General features: G+C 47.3%; 2 protein-coding genes and 1 pseudogene across 16 annotated transcripts in view; 2 read left to right on the top strand and 1 right to left on the bottom strand.

The window, feature by feature from the left end:
- The window catches only part of LOC110524508 (SUN domain-containing ossification factor), an 80,713-nt gene extending 69,689 nt beyond the window's left edge, over nucleotides 1-11,024 (top strand). For 3 of the 11 annotated variants that reach the window (XM_036978307.2, XM_090235859.1, XM_090235863.1), the window contains 8 exons: nucleotides 2,534-2,624; nucleotides 2,713-3,894; nucleotides 3,986-4,073; nucleotides 4,259-4,363; nucleotides 4,534-4,676; nucleotides 5,887-5,978; nucleotides 7,086-7,141; nucleotides 7,859-11,024. In XM_036978307.2, the coding sequence (XP_036834202.2) occupies nucleotides 2,534-2,624; nucleotides 2,713-3,894; nucleotides 3,986-4,073; nucleotides 4,259-4,363; nucleotides 4,534-4,676; nucleotides 5,887-5,978; nucleotides 7,086-7,141; nucleotides 7,859-8,353 (2,252 nt within the window). In that variant the 3' untranslated portion in view covers nucleotides 8,354-11,024. Of the gene's footprint in view, nucleotides 1-2,533; nucleotides 2,625-2,712; nucleotides 3,895-3,985; nucleotides 4,074-4,258; nucleotides 4,364-4,533; nucleotides 4,677-5,886; nucleotides 5,979-6,134; nucleotides 7,245-7,858 lie in introns of those variants that run through there. The other 8 variants (XM_090235858.1, XM_090235864.1, XM_090235861.1 and 5 more) reach the window with 4 other exon arrangements.
- Nucleotides 11,025-13,793: 2,769 nt separating this feature from the next.
- On the top strand, nucleotides 13,794-14,748 carry LOC118964719 (phosphatidylinositol N-acetylglucosaminyltransferase subunit C-like; annotated as a pseudogene).
- Nucleotides 14,749-16,106: 1,358 nt separating this feature from the next.
- Nucleotides 16,107-17,782, bottom strand: part of LOC110524507 (dynamin-2) — a 30,808-nt gene continuing 29,132 nt past the window's right edge. For 3 of the 5 annotated variants that reach the window (XM_036978302.2, XM_036978303.2, XM_090235877.1), the window contains one exon: nucleotides 16,107-17,687. In XM_036978302.2, coding sequence (XP_036834197.1) covers nucleotides 17,648-17,687 — 40 coding nt within the window. In that variant the 3' untranslated portion in view covers nucleotides 16,107-17,647. The remainder of the gene's footprint in view (nucleotides 17,688-17,782) is intronic. The other 2 variants (XR_016496301.1, XR_016496302.1) reach the window with 2 other exon arrangements.

Here is a 17,782-nt window from a genome sequence, read left to right as displayed (position 1 = left end):
CCTCTCTTCCTCCTTCACTGTACCGCTGGGCAGTCTGAGCCCCCCCCATCTTGCTTAGATGAAGCTGTTCCGAAACTGGGTCATATCAAATTATATTTGTCACATGAGCCGAACAGAACAGTTGTAGACCTTACTGTGATACGCTTACTTACGAGTCCTTAACCAACAATGCAGAGTTTTTAAAAAAGTAAGAACAATTTGCTAAATAAAGTAAAGAAGAGAAACACAATAAAATAACAATAACTGGGCCATATACAAGGGGTATATACAGTTGTAACTTGAGATTGAACTACTGTTGCCAAGGGGTACATACAGTTGAAGTTGGAAATGTACATACACTTAGGTTGGAGTCATTAAAACTCCACAAACAACCACACATTTCTTGTTAACAAACTATAGTTTTGGCAAGTCGGTTACAACATCTACTTTGTGCATAACACAAGTAATTTTTCCAACAATTGTTTACAGACAGATTATTTCACTTATAATTCACTGTATCACAATTCCAGTGGGTCAGAAGTTTACATACACTAAGTTGACTGTGCCTTTAAACAGCTTGGAAAATTCCATAAAACGATGTCATGGCTTTAGAAGCTTCTGATAGGCTAATTGACATCATTTGAGTCAATTGGAGGTGTACCTGTGGGTGTATTTCAAGGTCTACCTTCAAACTCAGTGCCTCTTTGCTTGACATCATGGGAAAATCAAAAGAAATCAGCCAAGACCTCAGAAAACAAATTGTAGACCTCCACAAGTCGGGTTCATGCTTGGGAGCAATTTCCAAACGTCTGAAGGTACCACGTTCATCTGTACAAACAATAGTATGCAAGGATAAACACCATGGGACCACTCAGGAAGGAGACATGAACGTACTTTGGTGCGAAAAGTACAAATCAATCTCAGAAAAGGACCTTGTGAAGATGCTGGAGGAAACGGGTACAAAAGTATCTATATCCACAGTAAAACGAGTTCTATATTGACATAACCTGAAAGAAGGAAGAAGCCACTGCTCCAAAATCGGCATTAAAAAAAGCCAGACTACGGTTTGCAACTGCACATGGGGACAAAGATGGTACTTTTTGGAGAAATGTCCTCTGGTCTGATGAAACAAAAATAGATCTCTTTTGCCATAATGACCATTATTATGTTTGGAGGAAAAAGGGGGAGGCTTGCAAGCCAAAGAACACCATCCCAACCGTGAAGCGCGGCGGTGGCAGCATCATGTTGTGTGGATGCTTTGCTGCAGGAGGGACTGGTGCACTTCACAAAATAGAAGGCATCATGAGGAAGTAAAATTATGTGGATATATTGAAGCAACATCTCAAGACATCAGTCAGGAAGTTAAAGCTTGATCACAAATGGGTCTTCCAAATGGACAACGACCCCAAGCATACTTCCAAAGTTGTGACAAAATGGCTTAAGGACAACAAAGTCATGGTATTGGAGTGGCCATCACAAAGCCCTCACCTCAATCCCATAGAAAATGTGTGGGCAGAACTGAAAAAGCGTGTGTGAGCAAGGAGGCCTACAAACCTGACTCAATTACACCTTCTCTGTCAGGAGGAACGGGCCAAAATCCACCCAACTTACTGTGGAAAGCTTGTGGAAGGCTCCCTGACACGTTTGACCCAATTAAACAATTTAAAGGCAATGCTACCAAATACTAATTGAGTGTATGTAAACTTCTGACCTACTGGGAATGTGATGAAAGAATTAAAAGCTGAAATAAATTACTCTCAACTATTATTCTGACCTTTCACATTCTTAAAATAAAGTGGTGATCCTAACTGACCTAAAACAGGGAATTTTTACTAGGATTAAATGTCAGGAATTGTGAAACTGAGGTTAAATGTATTTGGCTAAGGTGTATGTAAACTTCCGACTTCAACTGTAGCTCCGGTTTGCGGTGTGTGTGTATGTGTGTCTGCCTGGAGCTTCAGATGTTGAGTTGACTGTTGGCAGGGGGTTATCAGAGGAACAATAGTTCTGTGTTATATAACACAGCAGCAGGAGGCGAGCTCTGTCTATTAGGACTAGGGGGTCCATGACGCAGAACCAACTACCTCAGGACACCATCGCCCTCAGAATATACTGGAATCTAAACACTGTTTTAAACTTGAATAACCCCTTCATCGTTATAGACACACACCCTTCACTGGGCTGCAGTGAGGCAGCTGATGGTGTTTTATCTTTTTTCAACCCATAAGGTTGCTGAGGTTTGAGACCAGTTCTAACTGGACCAGCCTGACTTGTTTCTGCTTTAGTTCAGACCACTCTTGTGGTTGTTACACCAAGCATAGATGTTGGCCAAAACAAAGCTGTTTCTGTTCCCAATTTTAACCCGCTGGCAGTGGCAACATACAGTAGAGTGGAGCAGACTGGCCCCAGCTGGACTGGGGTTGGAGATCTCTGCCATGCCATGTCCAGTTTGTTATCCTGTGAAGGGTTAAATGTAGTAGTTGACATAGATATGATTCTGTGGTAGTTGATGACTTTATCTAAAGCCTGCTGTGTGTCTGTGCATCTCTTCCAGCCAACGCATCATCAGAAGCCCAGAACGAGACTGAGGGAAACAAAGATGTGCAGCTCACCCCAACTCCAACCCCCACCACTCCTCCTCCAGTGTGAGTCACTCGCTCTCACTCACTCTCACCGTCATTCACCTTGCAGTAAGAGTCTAACTCCCCCCCCCCCCCCCCCCCCTTTTCTCAGTGTGGAGACAGTGGAGCCAGACGACCCTGGTCCCCAGGAGGACCCTGACTCCCCCCTGCTTCCCCCCTCCCCGGAGGATGGACAGATCGTGACTCTGATGGAGGAGGAGCCCCCACAGTCCACTGTGACTCTGATGGAGGAAGAGGGGGATGATGATGAGCAGGAGGAGAGAGAGGAACAGTGGGAGAGGGAGAGCCAACTGTACTGTCCACTCTCTTCTGTCTCTTCTCTTTCTTGTGTGGCCACACTGCCAGAGTTGCTACAGCGCTGGTGTGACGCTCACCTCACCAGAGAGAGGCAGCAAGACACACACACCCCTATACAGGTCCCTGTCCCTACCCCCACACACACACAGGAAGCCCCAACACACACAGAGACGGTGCCTGAGACTGCCCCCCAAGCCCAAAATGAGGGGCTACCCCCTTTAGACTCTCAAAATCATACCCTTTACATCGACACACCCCCCGTGGATACTATCATTTTGCTGGAGCCTAGCCGGACCTTTACCCTGCCCCCCCACAGCTTCTCTCAAACCTCCCTCTGCAAACCCACCCCTACCCAGGACGAAGCTCCCCAGCACCCCAGCCAAGAAGACCCTGTCCCCCCTCCAGCCCTGCAGGGAGCCCCCATCCCGGAGACTCAACAGGCCAGCACCCCCACCCCTACTCCCAGCTCCACCACTCCCCTACACCTACCAACCTCTGAGACAGCCTCCCTGGACATCCCTCCCTGCCCCTTGAAGGAGCAACCAGTCCAGCCCCTTCCCACAGCCTCTAGACCTGCAGACCTCCCCCCTCCCACTGACCTCCCTGTCCCCCCTCAGCCTGACACAAACACAGAGCCACACACACCCAGGGCTGGGGCAGAGAGTGGAGACATCCAGGGTCAGGGGGAGCAGGGAGATGCCTCTGCCCAGCCAGCAGAACACCTGCATGGGGAAGAATCCGTGGAAGACCTACTGCTTAGCGTCCCGGTGACCGCTAACGGACATTTACACCGGACGGCTACAGACTTCTACGCTGAGCTGCAGAACGCGGGGGAGTACATTGGAGGGAATGGAGGGGTGAACGTGTATGGCTCCAGTCAGAAGGAGAGTGTGTTCATGAGGTTGAACAACAGGATCAAAGCCCTGGAGATGAACATGTCCCTCAGCAGCAGATACCTGGAGGAACTCAGCCAGAGGTAAGCTGTGTGTGTCTGTCTGTCTTTAACCTAGTAGTTTCCTCTATCACTCGTCCTGTTCAGGCTCTGATTGGCTTGTTGTGTGTTCTAGGTATCGTAAGCAGATGGAGGAGATGCAGAGAGCATTCAACAAGACCATAGTCAAACTGGAGAACACCTCCCGCATCGCTGAAGAACAGGTCTGTTAGACAGTTGCTTCTTGATTGTGTTTGGGTTGGCCGGATGCTTATGCTGGGATGGTTGTTGCAATTGTGTTACATGATTGTTATTGTGTAGTTTGGTGTAGGTTGTGTCTGATGGTTCTGGGATGGGTTGGTTCAACTTGGTTGTATTAATGTTGTATTTTGGTTGTGTGATCCCTCAGGACCAGCGGCAGACAGAGTCTATCCAGATGTTACAGGGCCAGCTGGAGAACGTCACCAAGCTGATGATCAACCTCACCATGACTGTCTCACAGCTACAGAGAGAGGTACACACAGCTGAAGACCATGATGCCTTCTGCCCTTACTAACTACACGTATTGAATATCAGATTCAATGTTGGTCTATTTAAATCAGAACTCGCAAAATGTCATGATTGGATGTTAGGAGTTTGTTTCTTCTGATGTCTAAATGTTGTTTCTGTGTTTGTGTTTTCTAGGTGTCTGACCGACAGAGTTACCTGGTGGTGTCTCTAGTCCTGTGTCTCTGTCTGGGCCTGGTGCTCTGCCTGCAGTGCTGCTGGAGTGCCAACACACACACCGTCACACACACTGCAGGAAACCACTACCCCAGCCCCAAGAGGTAAACACAGCAACACACACACCGCAGTCAACCACTACCCCAGCCCCAAGAGGTAAACACAGCAACAAACACACCGTCACACACACCACAGTCAACCACTACCCCAGCCCCAAGAGGTAAACACAGCAACACACACACCGCAGTCAACCACTTCCCCAGCCCCAAGAGGTAAACACAGCAACACACACACCGCAGTCAACCACTACCCCAGCCCCAAGAGGTAAACACAGCAACACACACACCGCAGTCAACCACTTCCCCAGCCCCAAGAGGTAAACACAGCAACACACACACCGTCACACACACTGCAGGCAACCACTACCCCAGCCCCAAGAGGTAAACACAGCAACACACACACCGTCACACACACTGCAGGCAACCACTACCCCAGCCCCAAGAGGTAAACACAGCAACACACACCGTCACACACACCGCAGGCAACCACTACCCCAGCCCCAAGAGGTAAACACAGCAACACACACACCGCAGTCACACACACTGCAGGCAACCACTACCCCAGCCCCAAGAGGTAAACACAGCAACACACACACCGCAGTCAACCACTACCCCAGCCCCAAGAGGTAAACACAGCAACACACACCGTCACACACACCGCAGTCAACCACTACCCCAGCCCCAAGAGGTAAACACAGCAACACACACACCGCAGTCAACCACTTCCCCAGCCCCAAGAGGTAAACACAGCAACACACACCGTCACACACACTGCAGTCAACCACTACCCCAGCCGGTAAACACAGCAACACACACACCGCAGTCAACCACTTCCCCAGCCCCAAGAGGTAAACACAGCAACACACACCGTCACACACACTGCAGTCAACCACTACCCCAGCCGGTAAACACAGCAACACACACACCGCAGTCAACCACTTCCCCAGCCCCAAGAGGTAAACACAGCAACACACACACCGCAGTCAACCACTTCCCCAGCCCCAAGAGGTAAACACAGCAACACACACACCGCAGTCAACCACTACCCCAGCCCCAAGAGGTAAACACAGCAACACACACCGTTGTCTGATCTCCCCACATTATTTCTAAGAGTATTGTTGTTGCTTTTGTAGGTCTGATATAATGTTCCTCTTAGTCCAGTTGATGTTTCATAGGGAACATTGGATCTCTTCCATGTTGTTTAGTTTAACCCTTACTAACGTTACTGCACTATCATATATCCTGTATGTGCCAGGTGTTTCTCCTCCTATGATGATTTGAGTCTGAAGCGGAGGGTATCGTGTCCTCTCCTACGCTCCAAGTCCTTCACCTTTCCTACTTCAGAAGGTGAGTGTGTACACACAAAGACACTCTACAGCTTTCTAAGAAGGACAAGAGGCCTGCTCATGTGGCCTCTCACTTAAACACTCCCTTTTCCTCTACCCTTCCTGTCTTCTACATCACTGTTCTGTCCATCCTGTTGCTGCCCTATCACACCCATAGGAGCTGAAGCAGGACTAAAAGACTCAGAAAGCCTGACATGTCCTCCCTGTATAGAGGTCAGCTTCATTATCGACCGCATGACTAGATGCTCTCCCATCTGTGTCCATGCTGCTGAACAGTATGTCTGCTGTAAGGGTACTGGAGCCACAGACACCCCAGTGGGACTGCCTGGGCACACCCCACCTTGAAGGAATAAAGACCTTCATTCAGATAGCCATGTAACATAATTCTCCTCTTTCCTCTCTTTCCCACTCTATTTATCACGTGTCCTTGGGCCAGAGTGCGTGTCCTTGGGCCAGAGTGCGTGTCCTTGGGCCAGAGTGCGTGTCCTTGGGCCAGAGTGCGTGTCCTTGGGCCAGAGTGCGTGTCCTTGGGCCAGAGTGCGTGTCCTTGGGCCAGAGTGCGTGTCCTTGGGCCAGAGTGCGTGTCCTTGGGCCAGAGTGCGTGTCCTTGGGCCAGAGTGCGTGTCCTTGGGCCAGAGTGCGTGTCCTTGGGCCAGAGTGCGCGTCCTTGGGCCAGAGTGCGCGTCCTTGGGCCAGAGTGCGCGTCCTTGGGCCAGAGTGCGCGTCCTTGGGCCAGAGTGCGCGTCCTTGGGCCAGAGTGCGCGTCCTTGGGCCAGAGTGCGCGTCCTTGGGCCAGAGTGCGCGTCCATATAGAGGCTGAACTGAAGGAGACTATAAATAGAACACAATGCTTTTGGCTGGCTCCTGTTACACCACTGCAAGTAGTAACAACAACTAGAGAACCCTACGTCACCCAGTGTACCAACAAGCTAAAACCTCTTCAGAGGAGCTATAACCTTTATTCTGGGCTGTAGTATGTCAGGGTGTGTAATACTATTTTAATAGTAAATCAGTAGTACTACTTGCAAGGTGGCGTCATGCTTGTAACGTGTGTTCCTGTGTGCCTGCCATCTCATCATTAACATGGCCCTATTCTCTCCCTGTTCAGTAGGCCCTGACGACCTTTACATTGTTGAACCTTTAAGGTTCTCACCAGAGAAAAAGGTACAGTGTCTCCTCTCCGCCTGCTGTTGTATGGTGGCCCCAGCGGCCATCTTTGTTTGCTTATGGTTTCAGTGGAGTGGGGTGAACTTGCCCCCAGACTAAGGTCAGTTTAGCATCCTCACATCCTAATGGTTAAGAATACTGTAGGGTCTGGGGAGAGTTAAGCTGATCCTGGATCTCTGGTTATGGGCGATTTACAAACTTGTTAGGTTAACCACTTCTCTGTTGACACAGACTAGAAGCCCACTGTTAGGGGGACGATGTATGAGCAGGCACAGGGCAGGCTTGGGCAGTGGTTTGAAAGTTGTAACCCACCAATAGATGGCAATAAGCTGCGACCCATAACATGGCTTTGCTCCACTCATGTAGAGATGCTAAGGTTTGGCACTTAACTATAATTCTCTTCAGGCATGCTATTATGGCTGACCCTGTGAAACAACACATTTCACTGGACCTATCCAGTGTGTGTGACGACAAAACATCATTATTATTATAATGCCATTCTACACACAGTCCCTGCCCTTCCCAGTCCTGTCTGTAACCTCATACTGAATCAAAATGTCTCCTGTTCTCTATCTTTGAGAGCTTGGTATCTGTCCAGTTTGGTTGTAACCGTGCAGTGTGTCTGGTATAGATGTGGTTATGACTTAACATATTTATACATCTCTAAAGTTAGCCCTGTACTCTATCAATCTCTCCATCCTCTCTCTCTCACAGAAGAAACGATGTAAACTGAAGGCAGCATTATCAGCCCCCTCTTCTCCGATGGCTAACGGGGGACTCAAATGCAAGGGTCTCCCCCACTCCCTGAATCCCCCTCCTCCTTTAGAAGACATGTCCTGTAAGGAGCTCCCCTTCCCATCAGAGAATAGCAGCTGTAGCTCCTCCAGCCACTCTGAAGAGTCCTACATCAGCCGAGGCCATCCCCTCTCCTCCCCCCCAGGCCTGTGTAATGGCCACGCTGCCGTGCTCCTCCCATCCAACCTTCCCTCCCTCCCTCTCCCCTCCTCCCTTCCCTCCCTCCCCCTCTCTCTTCCCTCTAAGAGGTCAGTGAAGCGTCGGCGGTCTCGTCAGGGAGATCTGCAGTTCTCCTCCAGACAGACAGGAGGCGCTGCTGTGAATGCTCTGCACAGCCTGCAGCAGCTGATCAAGGGAAACAAGGAGATCAGTGTGGGGACCATAAGAGCCACGGCAGTCACAGGACACGTCTGATCACACACACATGCACACTTCAGACTGACTCATATACACACACCCTGGTAGCAGACTTGGTTAGGGATGTGTGAAAGAGTGTGGTCTTGCCCCAAAATGGCCACATCTCTGAACCACATCTCCCATGAGCACACTGCCCACAGTGGAACTCGAACACCATGATATTAGTCACCTAGCAACAGCCATTCAGAGACCTCTCCACGGTCATGTGCCTTTCTGTCCACTCTAAAGCTTTCACTGATATAAAAAAACACTGAAAGGATTGTTCTTTTTATGTTCGGAGCGAGACTAATGGTGGGGAGTGTTACTAGAAAACAGACATTCATTCAGCTCTTTCTACTGGACAAGCACATCAGACCTGGGCAGCAGGGGCTTGTACTCCAGCCCTGTGCCCAGAGGAGAGGGGCTGAGTGGAGCTCTTACCTGGTACCTTGTGAAAGTACAGTATGAAGCTGTAAGGATGAAATGTGTCGCAGTGAGAGAACTGTGCAGCAGGATTAGCTTCTTCTCCCTCTTTCCTCCTGTCCTCCATTTCTACATTCTGTTTATTTTCTGTGCATTGTTCAGTGCTAGCTAACACTACTGCAGTTGTTCGTATGGGACCAGGGTGTTAACCCTTCACACACAACAGGGCCTCTGTCTCCCTTTCTCAGGCAGTCTAACCTAACACCATGCAACTAGCAGAGCTGAATGAAGATACATACCCAATGTGTGCGTGAGCATGTAAGCCTTCCTGTCTCTAGCCCATGTTTATCCAGCTCTGATACAAAGGAACAGGCTCTATACCTCTTGAACTCGTTAACCTAGCTATTCTCCAGTCAGACTTCCTGTGTGTGTGTGTGTGTGTGTTCGTTCACACAGAGAGCCAGCCAAGAGGAAAGGGATCTTGTACTCTATAGACTGGTTGTTTTTGCACATTGTGACAGGTCAACAGAACCCAGTCAGTTAGGTTTTTATATTGAGCTGTGTATGAGCCGTGCTGAGAGCTGAATGTTGTGTGTTATTATAGTTGTTAAGAACAGTTTAGTCTGAAGATGTCGGTGTGTTCGAGCACACAAACACCCGCTGTTGGTAGAAGTCGCCTCTAGGATCTGCTTTCCTTCCCCCCAATTCCTAATATTAACCATTCATATCAACAGTGTAATGCAACACTGACCTTTCGATCAGTGACACAGGGTAATGTCAGTCTTGCGAGCAGATCCCCTGAGGTCCTGTAGGGGATGCTGTGAGGCCACTTTTATTTATCTAGTTATTTATGTTCTGGCTTCAAAACAACCCTATCATGTAGCCCAGGGGAAACGCATGGTACATGTTACATAGAATAATAATGATTGCAATTAAAACAAAGGTAGATGCATTTTACTGTCGCATACTGTATGATTGTCACTGGCTGCCCGACACCTCTTTCACCTCGTGACCAATATTTGTTTGGGGTTTTCAAAGCTATACGGACAACAAGGTATCATCCACCTTTTGTCTCTGTAAAAGTGGTTTGATCATCTGGTGTTTGCAGAGTTGCCTCCACTGTCACAGCTGCACACACACCATCGTGTTAATTAGAACCCTACCAGGGAACAGAGGGCTGTAACAGTCCCAATAACTGCTGGGGTCGTATACGAACCAGCTTCACCTCACGAGTTACTGTTATGGGGAGATAAAGTTAAAACAAATGTTTGAAGTTGATTTGTTTGTCTGATTCTAGATGTCTGTGAGAGGATGTGATTGGAATGGCAAAAGTCAATTTGAATAAGTTGCAGGTGTGAAATCATCTGTGTACTATATATCTGTGTACTATATATCTGTGCCAGTGGTTAGTATGCCGGTGGTTAGATGGCCTCTGAGCTATGTTGGGTTGGTTGTTGACTGACTGAGAAAGAGACTGGGCCCACTGTGTTCTACAAACTACACACACCACATTACCTCTACAGACCAACCACCCAGGTCCCCTACTCCACACACTGACCTCTGACCCCTACACAGTTCAGGGTTCAGAAAGTGTGAAGAGCTCTCTTTTAGTGCATCTGTTTTAATTGAACCACTTCTGTTCCCATTACCAAGAACAGCACCTTTAACTGGCCACCTCTGCTATCCTTACTAGCTTGTCATTCATTCATGTGTTTATTACTGTGCATTTACCCCACCTCGAATAAGGTAGTGGTTTTCAGAGGAGTCTGAAGGAACTTGTGAACTTAATAAAGGGAATGTTGGGAAAGGGTTTGGAACGCACTGTTTTATCTGATTACAAGTGTTCCACACCCAGTGAATCATGACCGACTTAGTTTTTCTACCTTTTTGAATGTGTATGATATTATGTGTATGATATTATGTGTATGATATTATGTGTATGATATTATGTGTATGCATGCAAGAGTGTTTGTTTGTTCTCTTGATGCGTGTTTGTGAGAGACTCAGCGAAGCCCTAATTTAACACACTGACTAGAGATTGGTACTCATGACCCCCAGGTCTCAGTGTGCACTTTTATTATTACTACCTTCATGCCTTTTGTTTTTCTACACTAAACGCTGTCTGTCAACTGCTTTGCTTCTCTCTTTCTGAGTATTCTGGGAAAGAGCTGCACAGTATTGTGGAACAGGAGCGACAGTAACTACAAAGATGTAGTACCATTAGAAACTGTGAATTTCTAAATAAAACATTTTGTCTTTCACTCGACTGGTTGGAGTCTGTATTCGTTTGTGACATTGCTCCAGGTAAAGGTTGCACAGATCTAGGATCAGTGGAGGTTTATTTATTCTCTACAGATTCCTGCTGTGTTGAAAAGTTCTGCATCACCATCTTATGGTAGAACAGCACACACTGCAAAACAACACATGACCTGTTCAGATGTTAACCAACTCTTGCTTTTACAAATAGAAAAGGCTTTTTGGTATGTAAATTAAACAATCCTATTTTTCTGACCCTGGTATTCTTTGGTTTTGGGCCAATACTAACCTTCACGAGCTGCTGACTGGTGTGTTTTTTTTGTTCTGAGGGGCTGACAGAGCGGTTGTATCCCTCGACACTGTTCCACCGTCGGACTGGAGACCTCCGCTATACACAGAGGACGCAACCTGAGATTGGGGATGTGAGCAGAGTGCAAGAGGGAGAGCGGGGAAAAGACATGCTTAAACCACATCTTCCTTAACTCTGTGTGTCAGTATAGTGTGTGTCCCTACCGCTCCCTCAGTCTCTGTCTACACAGCCACACCCTGCTCCGGTCCTGCCTCTCTCTGGCTGAGCTATGAGGGGTCCCTGCCTGCAGCTAGGGTCAGAGATAGTCAACAGACATTGTCACATTGAGCCGGGGCCAAGCTCCTGCAGTTTATGGGTCCAAAGAGAAAAGTATGACAAACCAAGGTTAGGGTTTGGATTGAACATGAGGCTAGGATTAGAGATGTATTTAGGGTTTGGATTGAACATGAGGCTAGGATTAGAGATGTATTTAGGGTTTGGATTGAACATGAGGCTAGGATTAGAGATGTATTTAGGGTTTGGGTTGAATAGGGCTAGGATTAGAGATGTATTTAGGGTTTGGGTTGAATATAGTGCTAGGATTAGAGATGTATTTAGGGTTTAGGTTGAATATAGGGCTAGGATTAGAGATTAATTTAGGGTTTGGGTTGAACATAGGGCTAGGATTAGAGATGTATTTAGGGTTTGGGTTGAAGATAGGGCTAGGATTAGAGATGTATTTAGGGTTTGGGTTGAATATAGGACTAGGATTAGAAATGTATTTAGGGTTTGGGTTGAATACAGGGCTAGGATTAGAGATGTATTTAGGGTTTGGGTTGAATATAGGCCTAGGATTAGAAATGTATTTAGGGTTTGGGTTGAATATAGGGCTAGGATTAGAGATGTATTTAGGGTTTGGGTTGAATATAGGGCTAGGATTAGAGATGTATTTAGGGTTTGGGTTGAACTGGAATGTGGACATGAAGCTAGTTTTAGGATAACTTCAACCATAATCCTAACTGTACCCCCCCCCCCCCCTCCCCTCCCCCACTCTCCAATTCCTAATTTAACATTAAAGCCTGTCTGTAGTCCCTAACTCTGTAATCCAAACAATTAACTTAACTAGCCCTAATCCCCTCATCCTATGCTTACCGTGGTCGGTGTGGTTGGTTCTGTCCCTCTGCTTGTCCGGGTGCTGCAGAGGAGAGGCCTGGGTTATTAGTACAGGAGCCAGGCCCATCAGGTGGGGAGCGTAGGGCCTGGGTTTACTCCTCTGGACTGGGTATTGACTACGGACAGATACAGGCATCTCTAGGACGTGTGTGTTATTACCTGTTGATAGACAGGGCAGTCTGCTGGTAGATCTTCCCCAGGATGGTGGAGGAGGGACCACACATGTTCACCATAGACACCTGTACACAGACATCAATAGTTAAGAAACCAGTTAATTAATGATTTTTAGGGAGTTTTAACTTTTGTTTTATTTGTCTCTTGTTGCTGGACTGAATCTACAAAATATGAAACCCCTTCAAGCTTGTTTAATATTTAACATTTTCAGGACCTCACTTCCGGGTAGTGGAAGGATGAGATTTTAGGAGCGACAGCGTTCTTGTTACAGCTCAACGAGTGACAATCCAGCTCATGGTCAAAGACCGTACAGTATGTAAATAAAATGATGGTTGAAAAAAGGTTCAGAGGAGCCCCGCTTGAAACACAGCCCCCGAGGTAAGACATTCGACAAGCCCCAAAAGGGCGTGGCGAATAATGGTGATTATTAAGGTTAACAATATGGATGTTATTATCGCCTACAAGTGTGATGGATTTCTACTGGAGGGTTTCCCATACTCGGTCCTGCCCCCCTCCCCCGGAGCACGTTTTGGTTTTTGCCCTAGCACTGATTCAAATAACTCATCAAGCTTTGATTATTTGAATGTGTAGTGCTAGGACAAAAACATGCACCCAGGGGGTCCAGGGCCCAGGACTAAGTTTGGGAAACACTGCTCTAGAAAGATTTCCCTGTTGTCTTGAATGCACTGAAGTCAGAAATATCTAAGTTCCCAGTTTTGTTCGCGGCACCAGTCCTTCGCAGGTCGAATCTGGAAATCCCTTTTTACTGAAATAATGTGTAGTTATAACAGAAATGTAACATGGTCTCTGGGATCTTTTCAGGATGGTTCTGTTGTTGAATGATTACTTAGGAATAATAGAGCTAACAACTATAATCAGCTTTCAAGACAAACCTGGCAGTGCTTGTCATACATTTTTATGCGATAATGTAGTGCTCTGAAACTATAGTACCAATTTGACTACCCATGTCTCTGTATGACGTGTGTGAGAAGGATGTGGTGCTGGGTGGGGAAGTATAGGGAATATACTAGTTGTGATCTATGGGATTAATCTTTTGCCTATGGTTATTTTTTATATTTATTATTTTAATTTTTTTGTACCTTTTATTTAACTAGGCAAGTCAGTTAAGAATAAATTCTTATTTTCAATGACGGCCGAGGTTAACTGCCTTGTTCAGGGGCAGAACGACAGACACATAACACAAGGTTATATGTTTGTCCAGTATGGGGCAGACAGTGGGTCGGGGGTGGCCCCAGGCAGTGTCCTGGAGGAAGGTGCTATGGGATCGCTAGTCTTTCCCTGATAACTACGTGGACCGCCGCTTCATGGAGGAGCTCAGGAGGAACGAGGGTCTCCACCTATATCGCTGTGGTGCGGGAGGCAGGACTGGTGGCACAACATCTCATTTGTGGCTCTGTTCCTCACTTGCTGGTTGTACATGGAGCAGGTACTGTACACACCTTACAGTGAAGCTCTAATGACAACCTATTCTCCACATAGCGCACTAACGTGACCAGAACAATATAGTGTAAGTCACATATCTAGGGTTGTAGTCAAAAGTTGTGCACTAGAATAGGAAATAGGTTGTGATTTACTTTTAGACTCCTCTACCACATTAGGACATGTCTCAAGTCTAAACCCTATCTTTTTGCTCTCCACCCTGCTGTGGAGCGGCCTGCTCTGTGCCCTGCTTGGCTACTGACTCTACCAAGCACTGGCTCCACGGGAGAATTCAGACAGCCACCAGTGTACACATTGGTCTGACGTGAAGATTGCCTCCATCTTCACCCTCGGGTTCTCTCCTGTCCTCAGGACGTTAAGAGTCCGTCAATACAGACACAGTTACGCCTTGATGCTGGTGGCCTTCCCCTACACCCAGCCCACTCCCCCTCTCGCAATGCTGCCCTGTTCGCCTCAATCTGCCTGGCCTCTCCCTTCCCCACCTCTTGGGGCCTGGACTCCTCTCCCTCCTCCCTTCATACCTTCAGCATGCTCTGCTGGGCCCAGTTGATCAAACTGCAGAGTGACAAGGATAACATACAGGGACCCTGGCATGAGGCTGAGATACGAGAGGACCTGACACACTTTCCACACTGATGGGGAAAGACCAGGGGGAGAGGACTGGTGGGGCAAGCCACACACACCCCCCTAATCCACTGAGGAGGGTTAGCCAATGTTGTCGTCCTCAAATACCAGACTGGTAGCATGATTGGTATCCTGAAAACACTTCAGAGAGAAATATGTTGCTCCTATTTTAGCAGAACAAGGAGGGTTTCTCATCTAGAACTAATAATGCTCTTTGCTCAGATTCCAGCACTAGGAAAGGACATTGTTGTTAATTTATTCATTGTACAAAAATGAAAAAAAGTCTAAACATGTGTGTCTAGTAACCAAGGACTCTGAAGCATGATAGATTGCAAACATGTTGAATTAAGTAGGAAATATTCAACCTGTAATGATTAACATTTTTGTAGTACTGTCAGGTTTTTTAAAATGCAGCGTTGTTATAATAAAAGTGTTTTATTATACATCATATAGGTTAGTGACAATTATTCTTCAGAATAGGGCAAACTTTCAAAGGTTTCATGAACTCATAAAAAACGTGAGTATGTGTGATGAATTTATTCAGTGGATAGTGTTACTGTTGACTGTGGTTAGACTAGATTGGAAAGGAGAGACCTGAGACTGCCTGTAGACAAGAGCAGTTTCCCAACTCCGGTCCTTGAATACCCCCAACAGCACATATTTGTTGTAGCCCTGGACAAAAACACCTGATTCAACTAGTCAATGGCTTGCTGATTAGTTGACAAGTAGAATCAGGTGTGCTTGTCTGGTGCCACAACCAAAAATATGTACTGTTCGTGTATTAGTCGGGTACACTAAACTACGTGTATGGAGTACCGTACTAAATCCACTTGATGTCAGCCGTAGGCCTACCTTCACATCGCCTTTCCTGGGCCTGACGCGGTTGGTTCTCGGTTTTGTCCCGGGCTGTGGTCGCTCCTGTGGCTCCATGGTGAGTTGTTTGATCCTCGACTGAGTTCAGCCGTGGATAGTGTCTCTCACCCCCCCACGAGACCACTGAGACAAGGCCAGAATGGTTTTGTCTGGTTTTCACACGAATGTCGTAACAATAGAAGTTAATGATGCTACATTCGCGCACCGACGACATCGAATTCAACACGACCGAACACCAGGCACATAAAACTAGGTCGAAAAAAATACTAATACTATGAAATGATCTTCAACCTAGACATAAGGCAATGTAATAACGTGTAGAAAACACTATTTGCCTAATTAAAGGGTGACATATAATTTCTGTATGACTTATTATACTAATAGAAGCGTGGCTGGGAGTCTGTCCCTCTCTTTGACGCGCTGATTGGAATTATCCAATCTGTTAATATTTATGAATCTATCAAATAATACAAATCTTCAAGTAAAATGTCCACAACATTGTAGAAAATTAAAATCCTGTTTATTTAAAACCATAGAAACAGTGGTGTATTGTTTTTGTGTATTTACACAAATCTCACATATGGTAACACACATTCCAGCATTTGTAGACCATATGTACAAAAGGGGAGGGGAAGGGAGTGAAAGAGAGAGGGGAAGGGAGTGAAGGAGAGAGGGGAAGGGATTGAAGGAGAAAGAGGAGAAGGGAGTGAAGGAAGGAGAAAGAGGGGAGGGACGGAAGGAGAAAGAGGGGAGGGACGGAAGGAAGGAGAAAGAGGGGAGGGACGGAAGGAAGGAGAAAGAGGGGAGGGACGGAAGGAAGGAGAAAGAGGGGAGGGACGGAAGGAAGGAGAAAGAGGGGAGGGACGGAAGGAAGGAGAAAGAGGGGAGGGACGGAGGGAAGGAGAAAGAGGGGAGGGATGGAAGGAAGGAGAAAGAGGGGAGGGACGGAGGGAAGGAGAAAGAGGGGAGGGACGGAGGGAAGGAGAAAGAGGGGAGGGACGGAAGGAAGGAGAAAGAGGGGAGGGACGGAAGGAAGGAGAAAGAGGGGAGGGACGGAGGGAAGGAGAAAGAGGGGAGGGACGGAAGGAAGGAGAAAGAGGGGAGGGACGGAAGGAAGGAGAAAGAGGGGAGGGACGGAGGGAAGGAGAAAGAGGGGAGGGACGGAAGGAAGGAGAAAGAGGGGAGGGACGGAAGGAAGGAGAAAGAGGGGAGGGACGGAAGGAAGGAGAAAGAGGGGAGGGACGGAAGGAAGGAGAAAGAGGGGAGGGACGGAAGGAAGGAGAAAGATGGGAGGGACGGAAGGAAGGAGAAAGAGGGGAGGGACGGAAGGAAGGAGAAAGAGGGGAGGGATGGAAGGAAGGAGAGAGAGCCAGCACACTGTATTACAGATTAGACAGCTCATTGACAAGTCTCTCCAGCAAAATGGTAGATTGTGGGAGGTTGTGGGAGTGACTACAGAGGATTCCCCAGGGAGGGAGGTGGAAGGAAAGGGAGAGGGGAGGGAAGGAGACGGGAAGGAGAGAGTGGAGGGAGGGAAGGAAGGAAGGAAAGAGGGGAGGGAGGGAGGTGGAAGGAGAGGGAAGGAAGGAAGGAAGGAAGGAAGGAAGGAAGGAAGGAAGGAAGGAAGGAAGGAAGGAAGGAAGGAAAGAGGGGAAGGAGAGCCAGCACACTGTATTACAGATTAGACAGCTCATTGACAAGTTCCGGATAAGAGTCTCCAGCAAAATGGTAGATTGATATGAGTTTAGAATGGGTAGAAATTATCAATATGGCAATGGATTCAACTTGCCCTCTAATAGACTAGTAGAAATAGTCACCACATTGATTACACCTATCCAATCATTTCAGATCTTTGCAAGTGCCCGGGAGGTAGGGGATAGGAGAAGTGCCTCAGGGTTGTGGGATATGGGTGCATTTGGGATTTGGCAAAGAAGTTTAAAAAAAGGCATTACAAAAAAAGTAGTAATATAATCCATCTGATTGACAGACTGTATGATGTAGTTGTCCTATAAGAGGCATTGTTGTGTTGTGGGGAGGGGTCAGTGCAATGGTTTTGTGGGGACAGCTGGGGGGTGCCTCCTGGAAAGGGACAGAGAAGAGAGACCATTACTGGACTGGCCTGTGCCCCAACAACCAAATGTTCAGCGTTCAGCTTTTGGACGTTAACAAGGCGA

Source organism: Oncorhynchus mykiss, chromosome 5 (genome assembly GCF_057628025.1).
Source record: "Oncorhynchus mykiss isolate SJ-2025 chromosome 5, ASM5762802v1, whole genome shotgun sequence".
In the NCBI taxonomy this organism is placed as follows: domain Eukaryota; kingdom Metazoa; phylum Chordata; class Actinopteri; order Salmoniformes; family Salmonidae; genus Oncorhynchus; species Oncorhynchus mykiss.
The sequence above is the reverse complement of the archived record's forward strand: the minus strand, read 5'-3'. Positions and strand labels throughout refer to the sequence as shown.